The 15256-nt window shown below is 40.9% G+C and overlaps 1 protein-coding gene across 2 annotated transcripts; it reads right to left on the minus strand.

Annotated features, from left to right (window-relative positions):
• Positions 1-1933: 1933 nt before the first annotated feature.
• Positions 1934-10531, minus strand: E2F6 (E2F transcription factor 6). 2 transcript variants are annotated; one of them, XM_054063726.1, is made up of 7 exons: positions 10277-10531; positions 8088-8136; positions 6413-6623; positions 5934-6093; positions 4770-4883; positions 3417-3564; positions 1934-2684 (listed from the first exon to the last, which is right to left on the minus strand). In XM_054063726.1, exons 1-7 carry the CDS (start codon positions 10340-10342, stop codon positions 2635-2637), a joined length of 798 nt encoding a protein of 265 aa, XP_053919701.1. In that variant the 5' UTR covers positions 10343-10531; the 3' UTR covers positions 1934-2634. The 2 variants fall into 2 exon arrangements, with proteins under 2 accessions (XP_053919701.1, XP_053919700.1); XM_054063725.1 differs by having other exon boundaries at positions 1936-2684; positions 6407-6623; positions 10277-10530.
• Between the last annotated feature and the right edge of the window lie 4725 nt (positions 10532-15256).

Here is a 15256-nt window from a genome sequence, read left to right on the forward strand (position 1 = left end):
AACTGTCACATTACAGCTTCTCCCATTTCACTGTGATAATTGTGTAGCTTGACTTTAAAATCTAGAATCATAGAATAGTTTGGATTGGAAGGGACCATAAAGATCATCCAGTTCCAACCCTCCTGCAATGGGCAGGGACACCTCCCACTGTCTCAGGCTGCCCGAGGCCCCATCCAACCTGGCCTTGAACACCTCCAGGGATGGGGGAGCCACAACTTCCCTGGGCAACTTGTGCCAGTGCCTCACTAATTACTAGTGATTTGTTCAAAACAGAAAATTCTAACGTTTCAATTAAATAGAGTTATGTTCTGCTTTCAACACAGGCTTCCCTAACATTTATAAGATTATTCTGTGAAAGAACACTTCCTTATTATTCCACACCTCAAAACTCTGCATCATCACCTAACAAAATCCCACCCTATCACATAGCATTCAGGATTAGTTTTTGGTGCTGGAGATTTTTGCACATTTCAAAACAAATGGAGATCTTATAGTGACCTTCCAGTACCTGAAAGGGGGCTACAGGAAAGCTGGAGAGGGATTACTCACAAAGGCTTGTGGTGACAGGACAAGGGCGAACAGGTACAAACTGGAGAGGGGCAGATTTAGACTGGACATTAGGAAGAATTTCTTCACCGTGAGTGCTGAGGCACTGGCACAGGTTTCCAAGGGAAATTATGGCTGCCCCATCCCTGAAGGTGTTCAAAGCCAGGTTGGATGGGCCTTGGGCAGCCTGATCCAGTGGGAGGTGTCCCTGCCCATGGCAGGGGGGTGAAACTGGCTGATCTTTAAGGTCCCTTCCAACCCAAACTACTCTGGGATTCTATGAAATGTCATCCCACGTTATTGAAGCAGTGTAGGGCGATTCATAACTTCTCCTACACATGGGCATTTCCTCCTCCCCCTAAACAGAACAGCAGTGTGAAAATCAAATAGCAAGTTTGCTGTCTGGAAAGAAGCCAGACACTGAAGGAAAAGAACAACCTTTTTGAGCGAAAGGATTTCTTTATTTTAACTCCCAGCTTCAACGGAGGAGCACCTTCCCCATTCTTACCATGATCTGCGTGTGAAATACACTTTTGCATTGCTTTTATTTCTATTGTACCACGTCAGCCCATAGTTCACATTTCAGAGATGTGGAAAAATAGCATACTATGTTCTGCAGCTGGAAGTTGGTAGCACGTACAGAAGTCAAGCTGATTTTGACACGGGCTCATGTTTCACATGATTTGCACTGTAACTCTACGCATTTTGCAAAACTAGTGTACCTTGTAGAAAACTGGATTAACTCTCAATTTATAATTAGGTATATTAAAGGTCTTCAATGTCATCTGCCCTAACTATAGGGCATTTAATTTCACAGCATCATTCAAAGTAGCTGTGGAGTTGCTGGTTAAAACATTCAGTGGGTTATTAGCTTTGTTTATTACCTGTGAGTAGATGGAGAGTTGTTCATACTGTCTGACTGGGAAAAAAAGGAGCTGGAGTTTGACTTAAAGACACGCACTCCCCACCCCAAAAACTGTGAAGTACACTTTTCAGTACTGAAGTGAAATGAGCACAGCACAGTGTTTGTACAGTGACAGTTAATCCACTCAGAAAAACGAGTCTCAAAACTCTGAAGTGTAATTTTAAAGATACTAAAGGAGGATGAATACAGATGTAGTTCTTAAGTATTTGACATATTTCTGCAAACTAAAGGCACAAAGAGATCACGGTCCTAGGGTAAAGCTATGCTGAATGGAAACTCTAGAAACTGGAAGGGACTATTTTAAATAGTTCTTGATAATTTCTTCTGAAAATAAGGTACTGTGACATCACAGGAATCAGCTCCAACTGCTGACCACCAGCACCACATGTAGCAGCAGATTTAAAATGTCCACGTTTGTAGCTACCCTGTGCTTTCCAACAAAGAGAAACCAATGTTTCATGAGACCGACTATTTCATATTTTTATAAGCTTATTTTATTTCTTTGCTGTACAAAGGCAGAAATGCAAACCATCTCAATAAATCTACATCAATAACTACCTGGATATGTTACAAATATATACAAAACGCCCCATTATTTAACTTCAGTGTTGATACCGTAGTTTGCTGGATGCAAACAATGCAAACAGCATCCACACAGTGTAAGGCATAACTCATGATATTTACATCTTGTTCCTTACAGCGAAGGCTTCCGACACACCAGTTCTTTGTTACCTTTGTATTTGACAATCCTGCTTGGTAGTAGTGCAGCCTCAGAACTGAAAAGTGCATTTCTTTATTATATACATTCTCATAAGGATTGTGGATTCTTCCAGAAATAGTTTTTAAATCCTCCTTTTTAGAAGTAACTCATTACCTATATTTTCTGTCCATTAAAATTATTTCATAAGCCAAAAATAACATTTTCCCAAGGCTCTGTAGATCGCATGCAATTATGAAAACAAAGCTCCTACGAGATCTCTAGGAACTGTCATCTTGACTTGGGAAGATAAGCAATCCTGCAAAAGCACTCAACCAACCCACCGCTGTTTTAAATTTAAAACACTTTGGAACTTTTCAGGTTAGTAAGCTTGCAGATTTAAATGGCTTTGGAAAAGCTCTATAACACAGGTATTTACATTCTGTATTAGATTTTTGAGTTGTAATTAGTCTTTCAACTCAGGTGGTTTGTGTTTTTCTTCCCCCGGTGATCTCACTTTGAAAGGAAAGTAAAAAAAAAAAAAAGAAAAATTACTGTCATTGCAGAAAATATAATTCTGATCATTTCACAAGCAAAATAAAATAAAAGAATGCCTAAGATAGGAAGTCCAACTTCCCCCCCGCAACTATGAAGCAGAACTGCTAAAAATAATTTATCTTTTGTGTTCTGAGCTACTGCAATTCCCGCCACATTTATTTTTAAACCACAACATCCTGCAGCACTGAGGCTCTTGAGAGACTATATTCCAGCCAATCTTGTTTTAGGAGATCTAACTGCTACATCTTCTCTGCTGTCTGCCCTCCCTCAGACAGGACAGTGACAAGCAAGAAGAGCAGCACATACTCTTGTTTGAAACAGCATCTTAACTCTCAGGACAATTATTTCAGCTGAGCTGCTGCACTCCGCGTTGAAGCTGCTGAGAACTGACACACGCTGTTCCATCTGCAGAGCGCAGCTCCGAGCAGAAGCCAGTAAAGAGTGAAAGGAGGAAAGGATCAGGGAACAAGAGTGCCTTGCTACGTGCCTGACTCTGACTCCTGCTGTTGTGAGCTAACACAACAACATAGACTTCTCTTTCAGTCATTTTCTATACTCCCTCACATCTAAGCCTGCAAACTATGTCCACAAAATCATACTTGTACAGTACAGTGTTCAACTGTATCAGAATAGTACCATGGTCTTAAAAGGAAATTACATGGGGATAAAATTGTTAACGGAAGACACTACCTTCATCAGGAGGAACTGATGGCTCAGTTTCAGAAGTAACACTATCCATATCCTCAAAAGTTTTGGCACCTGGCTTCTTTTGCTCCACTTCACACAGATACACATCAATGGGTCCTTTTGTGCTCTTCACATGTACTTCTATGCAATCCTATAAAACAGGAACTCGCATATAAACCAAAGAACAGGTCTTACGCACCAGTTACCTGTTTTTGCACATATTTTAAAGAAATAGATTAAGAGCAGAACAAATACAGTTACGTTATTCATGTTTAAAATTGTGTTACTAGTTCCATATAAATTATGACTATGTCATAGATTTGTGCGCTAATTATTGAGCACCACTACGCTAACAAGGTTTCATTTTTGATGTATGTACACTTAATGAATCTTTGTTTAGTCTTTTACTGACCCTTTGATATATGACCAAGATTTACTATATGTTTAGGAAGAGTAACAAAATTAAAAACTTGAGAGTTCAATGCTATGAATTGGAAAACAAATCAAAGGACAAGCAACTTTAATATGGCAAAGCAATGTAACCTTATTGCTTTTACAGCTTTCTGTCAGCAGCTATCACACTGCAAGACACAAAGGAAATGAAATTTAATGGGCAACCGAGAGACGATTCAGTTCTCTCTAAAGTATGGCTTTTTAAATCCTGCCTTCTTTTGCTTCAGGAAGCCTCTGAAATCTTACCATTGTCATCCTCATAGCATAACAGCCAGCGCCTTTTACCAGTGAAACCGCCATAAATCTATGCAATGGATCCAAGTCTTCTGGTTCTATTGATTCCCATCTCCTTTTCCTACAATACTGCCTCCCTTCTGGTGCACACAGCAAGGCAAATCTGATTTTTTCACAATTAATAACATTATAAAAAGTCCCCACGCAAAAGGAAAACAGAATTTAAGCTGCCTTTGTTATCTTAAGTTTACTTCCAGCATTTTCCATCTTTCACAGCACTCCTTTAAACAGTGGGTTCCCAGTACAGAGGTGCAGGTGCAGCGTGACTGGGTGCAGAGGGCAAAGCTATGGCTCTCTTGTATGACCTGAGCAAGAGGACGTGTGTTGTACCAAGAGGTGAGGATAGGGCACAGCTCTCACATCCTTGAAAAATCCACCCAACCAACTAAACTAAAGCTCAGATATGTTGTTTAATAGCTTAGGTAAACAAACAAAACAAATACTGCAAAAAGGCTTCTTAGACTATTACGCCTATACCATTGTTTAGTGGAATGCAAGAACGATGAAATACCAAAGTTTGCTACCCATGACAAAAACTGGAAGTCAACTATTTCTCAAATTTGATTTTTGCACTTTTGTCCCCTTAAGACAGAAATGTATAACACCTACTTCTTTAGGAACTGGTATTTCCAACTTCGTTTCCTCTGGAGCTTTGATTGCAATCACAATCTGTTCCTGAAACGCCTGAATGCTATGGATATCTTGATAGGTCACATACGCTAGTGTATACATTGGTCAAGGATTCTGTAAAGTAATTTGCTAATGGGTAGAAGCAAAGAGCATGATGTTAAGATACATTGAAGCTAAATACCAACTTAAGAAAAGTGGTAAAGAGTTCAGAGGAGCTACTTAAACACTAGCTTTGTAAATTAAAAATCAGCTAACGAGCGGAAAACCTTTTTTCTTTATTTCAAGAAAGGAAAAAGCTTAAAAAAATAAGAGATATTTAGTATTAACCCCCCGCATTTGACAAATGGTTTTCACAGATGCTGTCATTAGTCTACAAAGCAGATGGAATACTTCCCCTGAGAAATTACTTGTTTTGTAATAACCACGCAGGTAAATAATTTCCTCGGGAACTATGGATTTTTTTTCTTAACCAGAACAGGCAAGGTGTAATGAAAAGTTTTCCTGATATCATACAGAAAATGGGCCTATTTAATTTGCATAATGACTTCAACCTCCTGTCAGACAAGGGAGCTAAGTATTATTCTACTGTAATTTAAAGCCAAAATCCAATGTTTATGTCATACTAAAAGAAACCCCTTTTCCGTTACCAAATCCCATCTGAAAGATAAGACAGCACTGGATCCTCTCCCAGGAGAGAGAACACTGTTAGGACACAATCCATGTCCCACTGTATCTTCTTGGCAACAGGCCACTGCGATTCCGTTTTGGGTCCTCCCTCTCATCTCACTAAGCAACTCAGTCTCACTGGTAGGTCAAGATCTGCCCCTGAAACTAAACTCTGTAATGGCAAGAAGGTGATGGCCAGGGCACTATGGCTATTGCCCCACTTCTGTTCCTCTGCACTGGAAAGGTCACACATTGGCGTGACATTGCTCTGAGTATAGGCCAGGTTGCACATGATACTGCAAAGCAGGGCACATGACTAATATATACTAATATAAAATAACCAATAAGTTTCCTATTCTAAAGCTCATTATCAAGTATTACTGCATACCTGTGTTATCAACTCATACCTATTACTAGATACCCAAGTATTTGCAACCAAAAACCAAACGTTAAACTAATGCAAGAATTAAAAGGATATTTTGCATTTTCTTTGTCATCTGTTAGTTCAAATAACTGATGAGCACAATCCTTGATTAATTCATCCAGAGCTTCTTCCATGGCAGACAAGTCAGAAATTTCATCTTTAAGGTTTTGCTGTTCTGGCGCTTTTCCAACAACATGGTCAAGATTAGAACCTCTAGAAAAACATGAAAGTTGTCTAGGATGTTTATATAAATAACAGCCTGTTTATTGAACACAAAGGATACTGGTAGAAAACAACCAGGAACGGTGGCGTCCTTTACTCTGCTGAAATATGATTCATTGTGCTTCTGCACTCAATACTTGTTAAAATAGTAATTCAGACAGCCTAATGATACGGAAGAACTTAAAATGTTTTTATCTAGTAAAAGTAATTAAATATACTTAAAAGTATTCTCAATATCATAAACATTACTCAACATCGTTGGGTTTCATTGTTTCAGAAATTAGAGGTTTCAAAGCCAACTCACACCCACTGGATAAGATTCTTAGATCTTTTCTGAATTAAGTGGATTCCATCCAACACATTGGTGATGTCATACACTCTTCGTTTTCGTACTCCAAGCATTGTCGCTACTTCATTTAAATCAAGGACACCATCCGGAGCCATTCTGACAAGATCCATGAATCTTCGGGTCAAATAAACCAAGGATGCATCAAATCGAGGCTTTTTGACTTTCAGAGTTTCTGTAAAGTTTTGACAGAATATTTAGGTGTAAACTACTACGAAAGTATGAACTGTTCCTTAAAAAAACATTAGTGACAAAGTAACAGCGAAGATAAAAGTCTGAAAGAACTGCAATTACTAAAGCCAACAGTGCAATGGCACCATATAAAATCTATTAACTGCATATACCTTCGTCTATTTGCAAAGATTGTATCTAAGTAGAAAGCATGCATCTTCATGTTTTCAATGTTCATGACTTCAGACTGCCAGTATGGACATTAATAACTCTGTAACTGTATGTTCTGTAGGACATGAGCTCAGACTAGTGAACAAATACCAGTGTAACCTTTGATTAGCTATAGGTAGAGTCAGGGTCCTGCCAGAGAACTGTAGTTCTATCACCTGCTGCATGACACTGTTAGAAAGTTTTTTCAGACCCTTTTGGCCCACATTAACCAGCAGATCTCCCAGATAACACTCAGGTACAGTTCAGGGGTTAGCCTGGCTTCAGGGACGGTTTCAGCCTGGATGCGACCAATCCACTCTGAAGTCTGAGAACTTAATATATAGACAAACTCTGACTATAGTATTTGGCCTCTGGGCAAAAGAACTGGCGATGTCATTGTTTAATTTACTGATGTGAACAAGATCTACAGACACCAAGACACAATAGGTTTGAGAGACTTCTGTGCTATGTCTATCTATTACCAGCATATTTGCTGAAACAGCAGAAAAGTTACAATGAACAGCTTGTTAAGCTTTAGATTTTTATTTACGTATCCAAAAAGGATAAAAAAGTATCTTTTCAAAGAAGAAAAGACATGGTACAGGTACATTCATCTGATGCTAGAGTCAATGAAATCCTGCTGTTATTGGTCTTTTCTCCTGCAAAGCAAATTAGGTATTTCATATATTATCAAACTGTGTCACTATTCCAGCCTAATGCTTCAAGAGAACATGTGTGTGCCAGTGTTTATCCCGGGATGAACGAGACGTGAACTTTCACTCACAGTATTTCACACTCATTCCATGGCTGCAAGACTATGCACTCTTACATGAAGTGACAGGTCCAACAACTCTAGTTGTGCACTGTGTTACTGTGAGATGCGCGAGACTCTTCAGTTGGTGAGAAAAAGCAAAAAACCCCAATGCAAATTGACTGAAGTTTGTATTCACAATTGGTAATACCAGTCAAAACCCCAATGTTTGCCAGCATTACGTTTCAGTTTTCTCTAACTCACTTTTCCCATTAGCTACTTTCTTCATAGCAGTGGGAAGGTATTCTTCCAACAGATTTAAAGGGGAAGAACTATGAAGACTGTGTAGTTTCATATCTGTTATTCCACATAGTGTGCAGCCTTCCTCCAGTGCTGCCTATGTTAAGTATATAACAATTTCTCACTTGTTTTGCATATACTCAGCATTGTAAAAAAACCTCGTCAAATATTTCAAGAATACAACTCACACGAGACACAACAACTTACTTTTCACAAACTGTATCTCGTCATCTGCATTCAGGTTGACCACTGATGGCTGGAATAAAAACAAAAAAACCATAACTGACATAAAATGCTATCTACACAGGAAGCTTCTCCGGGAGAAACCCCAAATCAGCTCTAGATGCTACAGCCATCAGAATGCTGACGACTCAACAGATACCATGGTGAAGGAGTGCCACTGGATAGATAGGATATATACTCATTAAATCATGTCAGAATTTTCAGCCCTTAATCTCAGCACATTTCCCCCTGTCTTAGAAAGCGGGAATACTACCAAAGTACCTAATGTTTTGGCAATGGTCACAACACAGATACCTGCACAAACTGTGCAAATAAGCTTCAGCTGTTCCATGTAACAGCTCACACAGAGAGAACACACTGCTATTAGACAGCATTACAACTATTTTGTAGTAACGTCTGTTCCGGTCAAGGAAATGAGATGAAGAACCTAAGTAGGTCTTTCATTCCACCCCTCACTCCAATTTAACAAAGGAGTATTTTCAAATTCAGACTCAGTCCAGTTGGAAGAGAGCCGAGAATGCCTCTGGTCCAGCCTCCTACTCGAAACGGGAAAAGCCATTAGGTCATAGCAGCTTACTGACGGCTTTATCTAAGACGGTCTTGAAAATATCAAGGGATGGAGGCTACACTTCTCTGGGCAATCTATTCCACTGCCTGCCAGCCCTTCCTCACAGTGGAAAAGTTTCACCTCTTCTACTACCCTGTAAGTGCTGAAGGGCTGCTCTGCAGTTTATCAACAGCCTTTCTGTACTGGTACACCTAAAATGGACAGAGCATTCCAGGAGCCATCTAATACATGCTGAATAGAGAAGACTCACTTCCCTAGCTTTAAGACAATACTGCCAAATAACATTTAGCCCAACAGCAAAGGCTAAAAAACCCAAGCATTTTTAAGATTTACAGAATTAAAAGTAGGCCTGTTTTTCATTAGATACCTCATAATATTACTAAAAGTCGCAGTGGAAGCCACGTGTAAGAAGATCACCTGAACACCACAGATGTTCTGAAAAGAACAAAATACACAGTTGCAGTGTGTTTTTTTCAAGTATCGCTACAACCTGTTCAACTCAGTTAAGAGACTGCAGGTAACAGAGCTAAGCAAACCATCCCTGTGCACTATCACTAACATCACTCGGTTCTCCTTTCCTGCACAGCCCAGTGAAACGTGATGGAGGAGGAATGCCTCACAGTGCCTTTTTTGTGCACCGCCCTGGCTAGGCAAGGTCCTACATCTGGGCTGGAACAACCCACGGCTTCAATACAAGATGGGGGACAACCTGATTGAAAGCAGCCCTGCAGAGAAGGACCTGGGTTGCTGATTGATGAGAAGCTCAACATGAGTCTGCAACGCACGCTCACAGCCCAGAAAGCCAACTGTACCTGGGGCTGCGTCAAAAGAAGCATGGCCAGCAGACTGACAGAGGTGATTCTGTCCCTCTACTCTGCTCTTGTGAGACCCCACCTGGAGCACTGTGTCCAGCTTTGGAATCCCCAACATACCAAGGATATGGAACTGTTAGAATGGGTCCAGAGGATGCCATGGAGATGATCTGAGGGCTGGAGAACCTCTGCTATGTGGACAGGCTGAGAGATTTGAGATCGTTCAGCCTGGAGAAGATAAAGTTCTGTGGAGACCTTATATATATATATATATATATATATATATATATATTTATATATACACCTTCCAGTACCTGAAGGGGGCTACAATAAAGCTCGGGAGGTACTTTATACAAGGGCATGTAGTGACAGGACGAGGGGGAACAGCTTTAAGTTAGAGAGAGGATGATTTAGATTAGACATTAGGAAGAAATTACACTCTTCACGGGGAAGACGGTGAGGCACCAGCACAGGTTGCCCAGGGAAGCTGTGGCTGCCCCATCCCTGACGGTGTTTGAGGCCAGGCTGCATGAAGCTTTGAGCCCCTGATCCAGTGGGAGGTGTCCCTGCCAATGGCAGAGGGGTTGGAACTGGATGGACTTTCGGATCCCTTCCAACACCCATCATTCTACGATCTAACCACCTCAGGTCTCTCCTACCGGACAGGCGAGAGCAAGGACTCTCGGGAACCTCCTTAAACCCTCCCTTGGAGGCAGCAAAGGAACCGTCCCGCCCTCTCCCCACCCACAGGCAGCGCCCCGCCCGCTCTCTACCTTACTCGCCCGCAGCGCGTCCGACCGCAGCGGCCTCAGGTGCTCCCAGCCCGCGGGGGTGGCCATGTTCGCCCGCCCCGGCCCCTCCCGCCCCGAGCCGAGGCAGCGGCGGCGGGAGGCCGCTCAGAGGCCCGCGTGGGAAGAAGGCGCCGCCATCCCTACCCAACCTCCGGGGAGGAGGGGGCGGCAGGGGCCCTCCCGCCCTCACGGCCCCGCTATGGCCGCTTCCTCCTCCCACCCGGCACCACTCGCCCGGGCGGGGGACCGGAAGCCCCGCCCCGTGCGCATGCGCGCAGCTCGGGTCAAGCCGCGGCGCGGGCGGACGTGACCACACACATTGGCTGCTGCCCCGCGTCAGCGGCCGCTACTCTCACCCATTGGCTTCCGCCCAGCCTCGCCCCGCCCACTCCGTCGCCCCGCCCACCCCTGTCAATAAACGGTCGCTTCTGTTACCCATTGGCTCCCGCCCAGCCTCGCCCCGCCCACTCCCTGGCAATCAGGGGCGGCTCCTCTCACCCATTGGCTCCCGCCTCGCCCCGCCCATCCCCTGTCAATCAGTGGCCGCTGCTCTCACCTATTGGCTCCTTCGCTTCTCCCCCCGCCCCCATCAGTGTCTTCGAGGTTGTCCCAGGATGGTTTCGGATGGGGAAGATCTTAAAGCTGGTTGAGTCCAACTGTAAACCCGACCTGTGCCTGTCAATCTGCCCTCATCAAGACATCCCAGAGCCTTCCCCACGTCCCAGCTCCGTTAGTCCTATGCTTTCATCCCACTGCTGATAACCTTTTACACACGCTGGCTGTTGTTGCCTTGCTCCTCTGTCAGCACCAGCAGGGACCTCAAAATATCCATTTTAGTAGGTATCGTCTATTGGTCGGACACACCATTTCCTTAAAACTCATCTCCTGGTTAGATGGCCATGGATTGATTGCTCTTTAGCTGTCCTCTGCTGTACTGTACAACGGGGGACTGCCACGGAGTTCTTCTGCTTCAAGAATTTGTGGATGATTTTGCTTCTCCCACTTACACCTCAGGTGAAGTTTCCAGTCACCTCCCTTCACCGCCCTCAGGGCAGGTGCTCTGGAGGAATGTGAATGTCATTGGAGGCTGTGTAAAACGGCCACTCTGGTATGAGGAATTCAAAGCCATGAAGAACTTCATTCATCCTCTAATATGCCAGACTGGACCGGTCAAATCACACTCCATTGTCTTGAAAAAATAATTAATTTTACTTTACTAGCTCTTCCATATTTCTTCAGGTTCGATATTCCTTTGGAATAGCTTATGTCACCACTGATATATCAGATACCTTGACACAGGATGGAGTTTTCATCATAGAAATCACATTTATCAATTATTTGCATGGTAGTAATTGTCCTTGTAGAAATGTGTAGAACTAAGTTACCTTGTTCTTATGCTCTAACCAATTTATGAGAAAAAAAGAGGGGAAATATTTTACAGCTCCTCAAAAGTATGATGTCCGCGCATCCGGAGCAATGAAGCCTTGAGCTGGGCAGTTAAAGATGTCATGGAAATGTTTCCAGTCAGTATTCCAAGGAGAGCTTAGACTGCTGCAGATGCAAAAGGTTTTTCCTGTGGTGGAAGTACCAACACATCACTGAAATGCAAACCCACTCATTTTTGTATGGGCAACCTGATCCTTGATAACTACTCTGTGGTGATAAACATAGTCCCATAAGGATGACTATTTCTCCCTCTTTGTTATAATTAACTGGAAGACATAACTAACCACTGTAATTGCAGATTGTATAAACCCATTGTGATACAGCAGGTGTTTCCCATCTGGAAGAGCAAACTGGTTTGGAATAGATGTCTTGGGCTGCTTTAGTTTGGGGTGGGTTAAGGAACGTGCTGTGCAGTATACAAATCATTGAATGGGATTTTGATGATTGTTGGGTAGTCAGATATTAGGAAGGAGGCGACTGGCTCATAGTTTGAGGATTAGGATACTTGAATTTCTGTATTAATCCATGTGGAAAACATTATATCAACATTTAGCTGTGCTGTTGTTCTAGCCGGTCAGGAGATCAAATTCTATTATTCCTGTGCTTCTCTGTCCTCGGCTGCTGAGGAACATAACTGAGGAAAGAAAAGCCTCACATGGATTCAGATTTAGGAAAATAAATTTATATGAAAATTATCAAGCCTAATTATTATTTTAAATGAAAATTAGATTTTGAAGTAACTAACTGAACTATCAGGAGTTTTGGCTGTGTCATTCCATTGATCAAAGAGTTTTATTCTAATGTATTATTATTTACATTCTATAAAGCTGATAATTGATTTTCTCCCACATTCTTTATTGCTTTTCTAGATGAGAATGTAAATTATACCCCATTTACTGTTATCTTATTGCATGTGAAAATGGCTGTGCATTCTTTTTGATCTCTCCAGACATAAGTCATACATGACATGATTCTTAAAAGGAAAGACTTGCTTATTTATCTGAAATGGTTTTCTTCGACGGCATTGATTCTTAATCTGCCACCAGAGGGCAATAATTCCATTTCCTAAATCCGATCCATTACCATTAATACATACTAGTGAAATAGGGGATTCATTAAAATTTTTGAGGGACTATATGTGAAATTCAAAACATAATTTTCATTAAAATGCTTCACTTGCATAATTTAATGCCAATTATATTAGTATTTTAATATCTTACTCTGCACTGTTTAGGCATGGAAATTTCACTTTCACTTTGGGGAGCTGAAATTAGAATGCTTTGCAAGTGGTGAACCTCATGCAGCATTGTAATGGTGCAAAGTTTTGATTCAATATAAAATGAGGTTTTTTTGTGTTTTTTTTATATTGTCAGCATAATATTTTAAAATTTGTTTTGAATTCCATTGCTTTCCTATTCTTTTGTTGTTGTTATTACACTGAAGTCCTATTAATATTTATTAGCCTATGTATGTAATCCTAAAATTGGGAATTATATCACCTGACGGGTACCTTTATATCCTTGTATGGTATGTATTTATTTTATTTATGTGCGTAGTAGGTCCAACATACTGCAGTTAAAGTTAGGCCACTTTCTCTAAAAATCTGTACAATTCTGTATAAAATGCAATGTTTCCTTTAATGATGATAATCTTGTAACTGGAACTCACATTAGGTGCATATGTATTGTTGCAAAGATGAACCAGAGGAAATAACTTTCAGCAACGGTGAAAACGTACAAAGTCACAAAAGGCAGAAATAGCTGTAAATATGTTTTTAGATTACAAAGAATCACAGTCATCCGTATTTTTTGTATATTAATATGTCTGTCTCTATAAACTTCCTAGCCTCCTAACGTCCTCATCACTGCACCATGATTAGGTATAAATGTGTGGAACGCTACTATGTTATTTGTTATGCTGTAAACTGTAATGATTTAAATCTGTTTCTGGGAATAGTACCATCTTTCCTGATGTGCTCATCTTAACCTGACTGAAATAATTAGGTATACATGGTGAATAGTCATCTCTTATTTTAAGGAGGCAAATCTCTTATTTCTTCACTTTGTCATACGAGTATGAGGAAGATCCCGACAGTTAAAAACAGAAAATAAATTATAAAGATGGAAAAAGTAATCTTGAGGTGTTGTTACTGTTTTTTTGGTTGGTTTGGGTTTTTTTTGTAGTCTTTGTTGTTGTTGCTTTTTAGGAGTGATTGGATGTGTATCCATCCTGCACTACAAAAACCCCTGGTTTTTCATTATGAATGCTATTCCAGATGAGGAGGAGGCAAAGGTCTGTATCCTAGGAAGAGAGGGAAAGAAAAGGCTATGGGCCAAGTTAATTGTTCTGGAAGGGTGGATCACTCTGTATACAGAGTACCTGGGATCCATGGGATTAAAAGGAGTGATTTAGAAGAGAGAAGATAAGAATTTCTTGCAACATCTAGACATAAAAACTGGACAGGATTTCTTTCCTCTGGTAATGACTAGAATGTTTTAGATAGCTGTGAAGTGTCTTGGTGTCAAAGATGGCTTAGTGCTTGGCATTTCAAGATCAACTGAGTTTTATTGTAATTAGGAAAGTGAGGATTAAGCAGTAACTTAATTGATTGCTAAGAATCTGATACTTTGTGTCATTTATAGTTTGTGAATATGTCTAGTGCTAACTCCAGAATACACACAAAATGCAGGTGTCTGCTTCAATAGGCATTTAAATTATGTGTGTTTGTTTGTTTCTTCTTTCTTGTCGCTACCTAAATATCTCACTGTTCACAGAAACACATCCCAAAGTTACTCTTTCTTTATCTGTCAAGGATATATCGGATATTTAGTATTTTTCCTTTAAATGTTATTGCCTAATACAATATATATTACCTCAGCTAATGTTTGGAACATGAGTGTCAGAGAATATTCTTGCTAGTTTATTAAGATACTTAAGACAACTGGAGGCTTGGTCAGATACAAATTAAAAAATAGGCAATAGGCACTTAAAATGATTGCTTATGATCAAAAATGCAAAATAAATATCAATTTATTAAAGTAGATTCTTGAATGCAGATCTGCCTTTTCTTTGAACATTTTAATCACACTGAGTATCCATAAACTTTTAGAAAAAACTGCTGTATATTTTGCATAGAACAGGAGAGCACTGTGGCTTAGTGATTATAGCTGAACTGAAATCCTGTGCTAAAATTGATGTCTGGGTTGGAATGATCTGACTCCTGTTTAATATTAGATGTGTAAAGCAGGTACATTGTTTTGTTCATCCAGAGAAGGAGTCTTCTGGACTAGTTCAGAATTTCATGCCTGCCATGACATTTCTTCCACAGATCTGTAGGCTCTGCTCAGGAATCCGGGCTTCTGCCCAAAAATATCGTTGTGCAGTTTAAGTTGGACAGGCAATTGCTGTCTTTTGCTTCTGGAGTTCATAGTGTAGCTGTTCTAATGAAAGCAAAAACCTGCTTTGGTGGTCTGTCATTGGAAGTTGAGGCTAATTTAACTTCATTGAGAGCTTGGA

Source organism: Cuculus canorus, chromosome 3 (genome assembly GCF_017976375.1).
Source record: "Cuculus canorus isolate bCucCan1 chromosome 3, bCucCan1.pri, whole genome shotgun sequence".
NCBI lineage: Eukaryota > Metazoa > Chordata > Aves > Cuculiformes > Cuculidae > Cuculus > Cuculus canorus.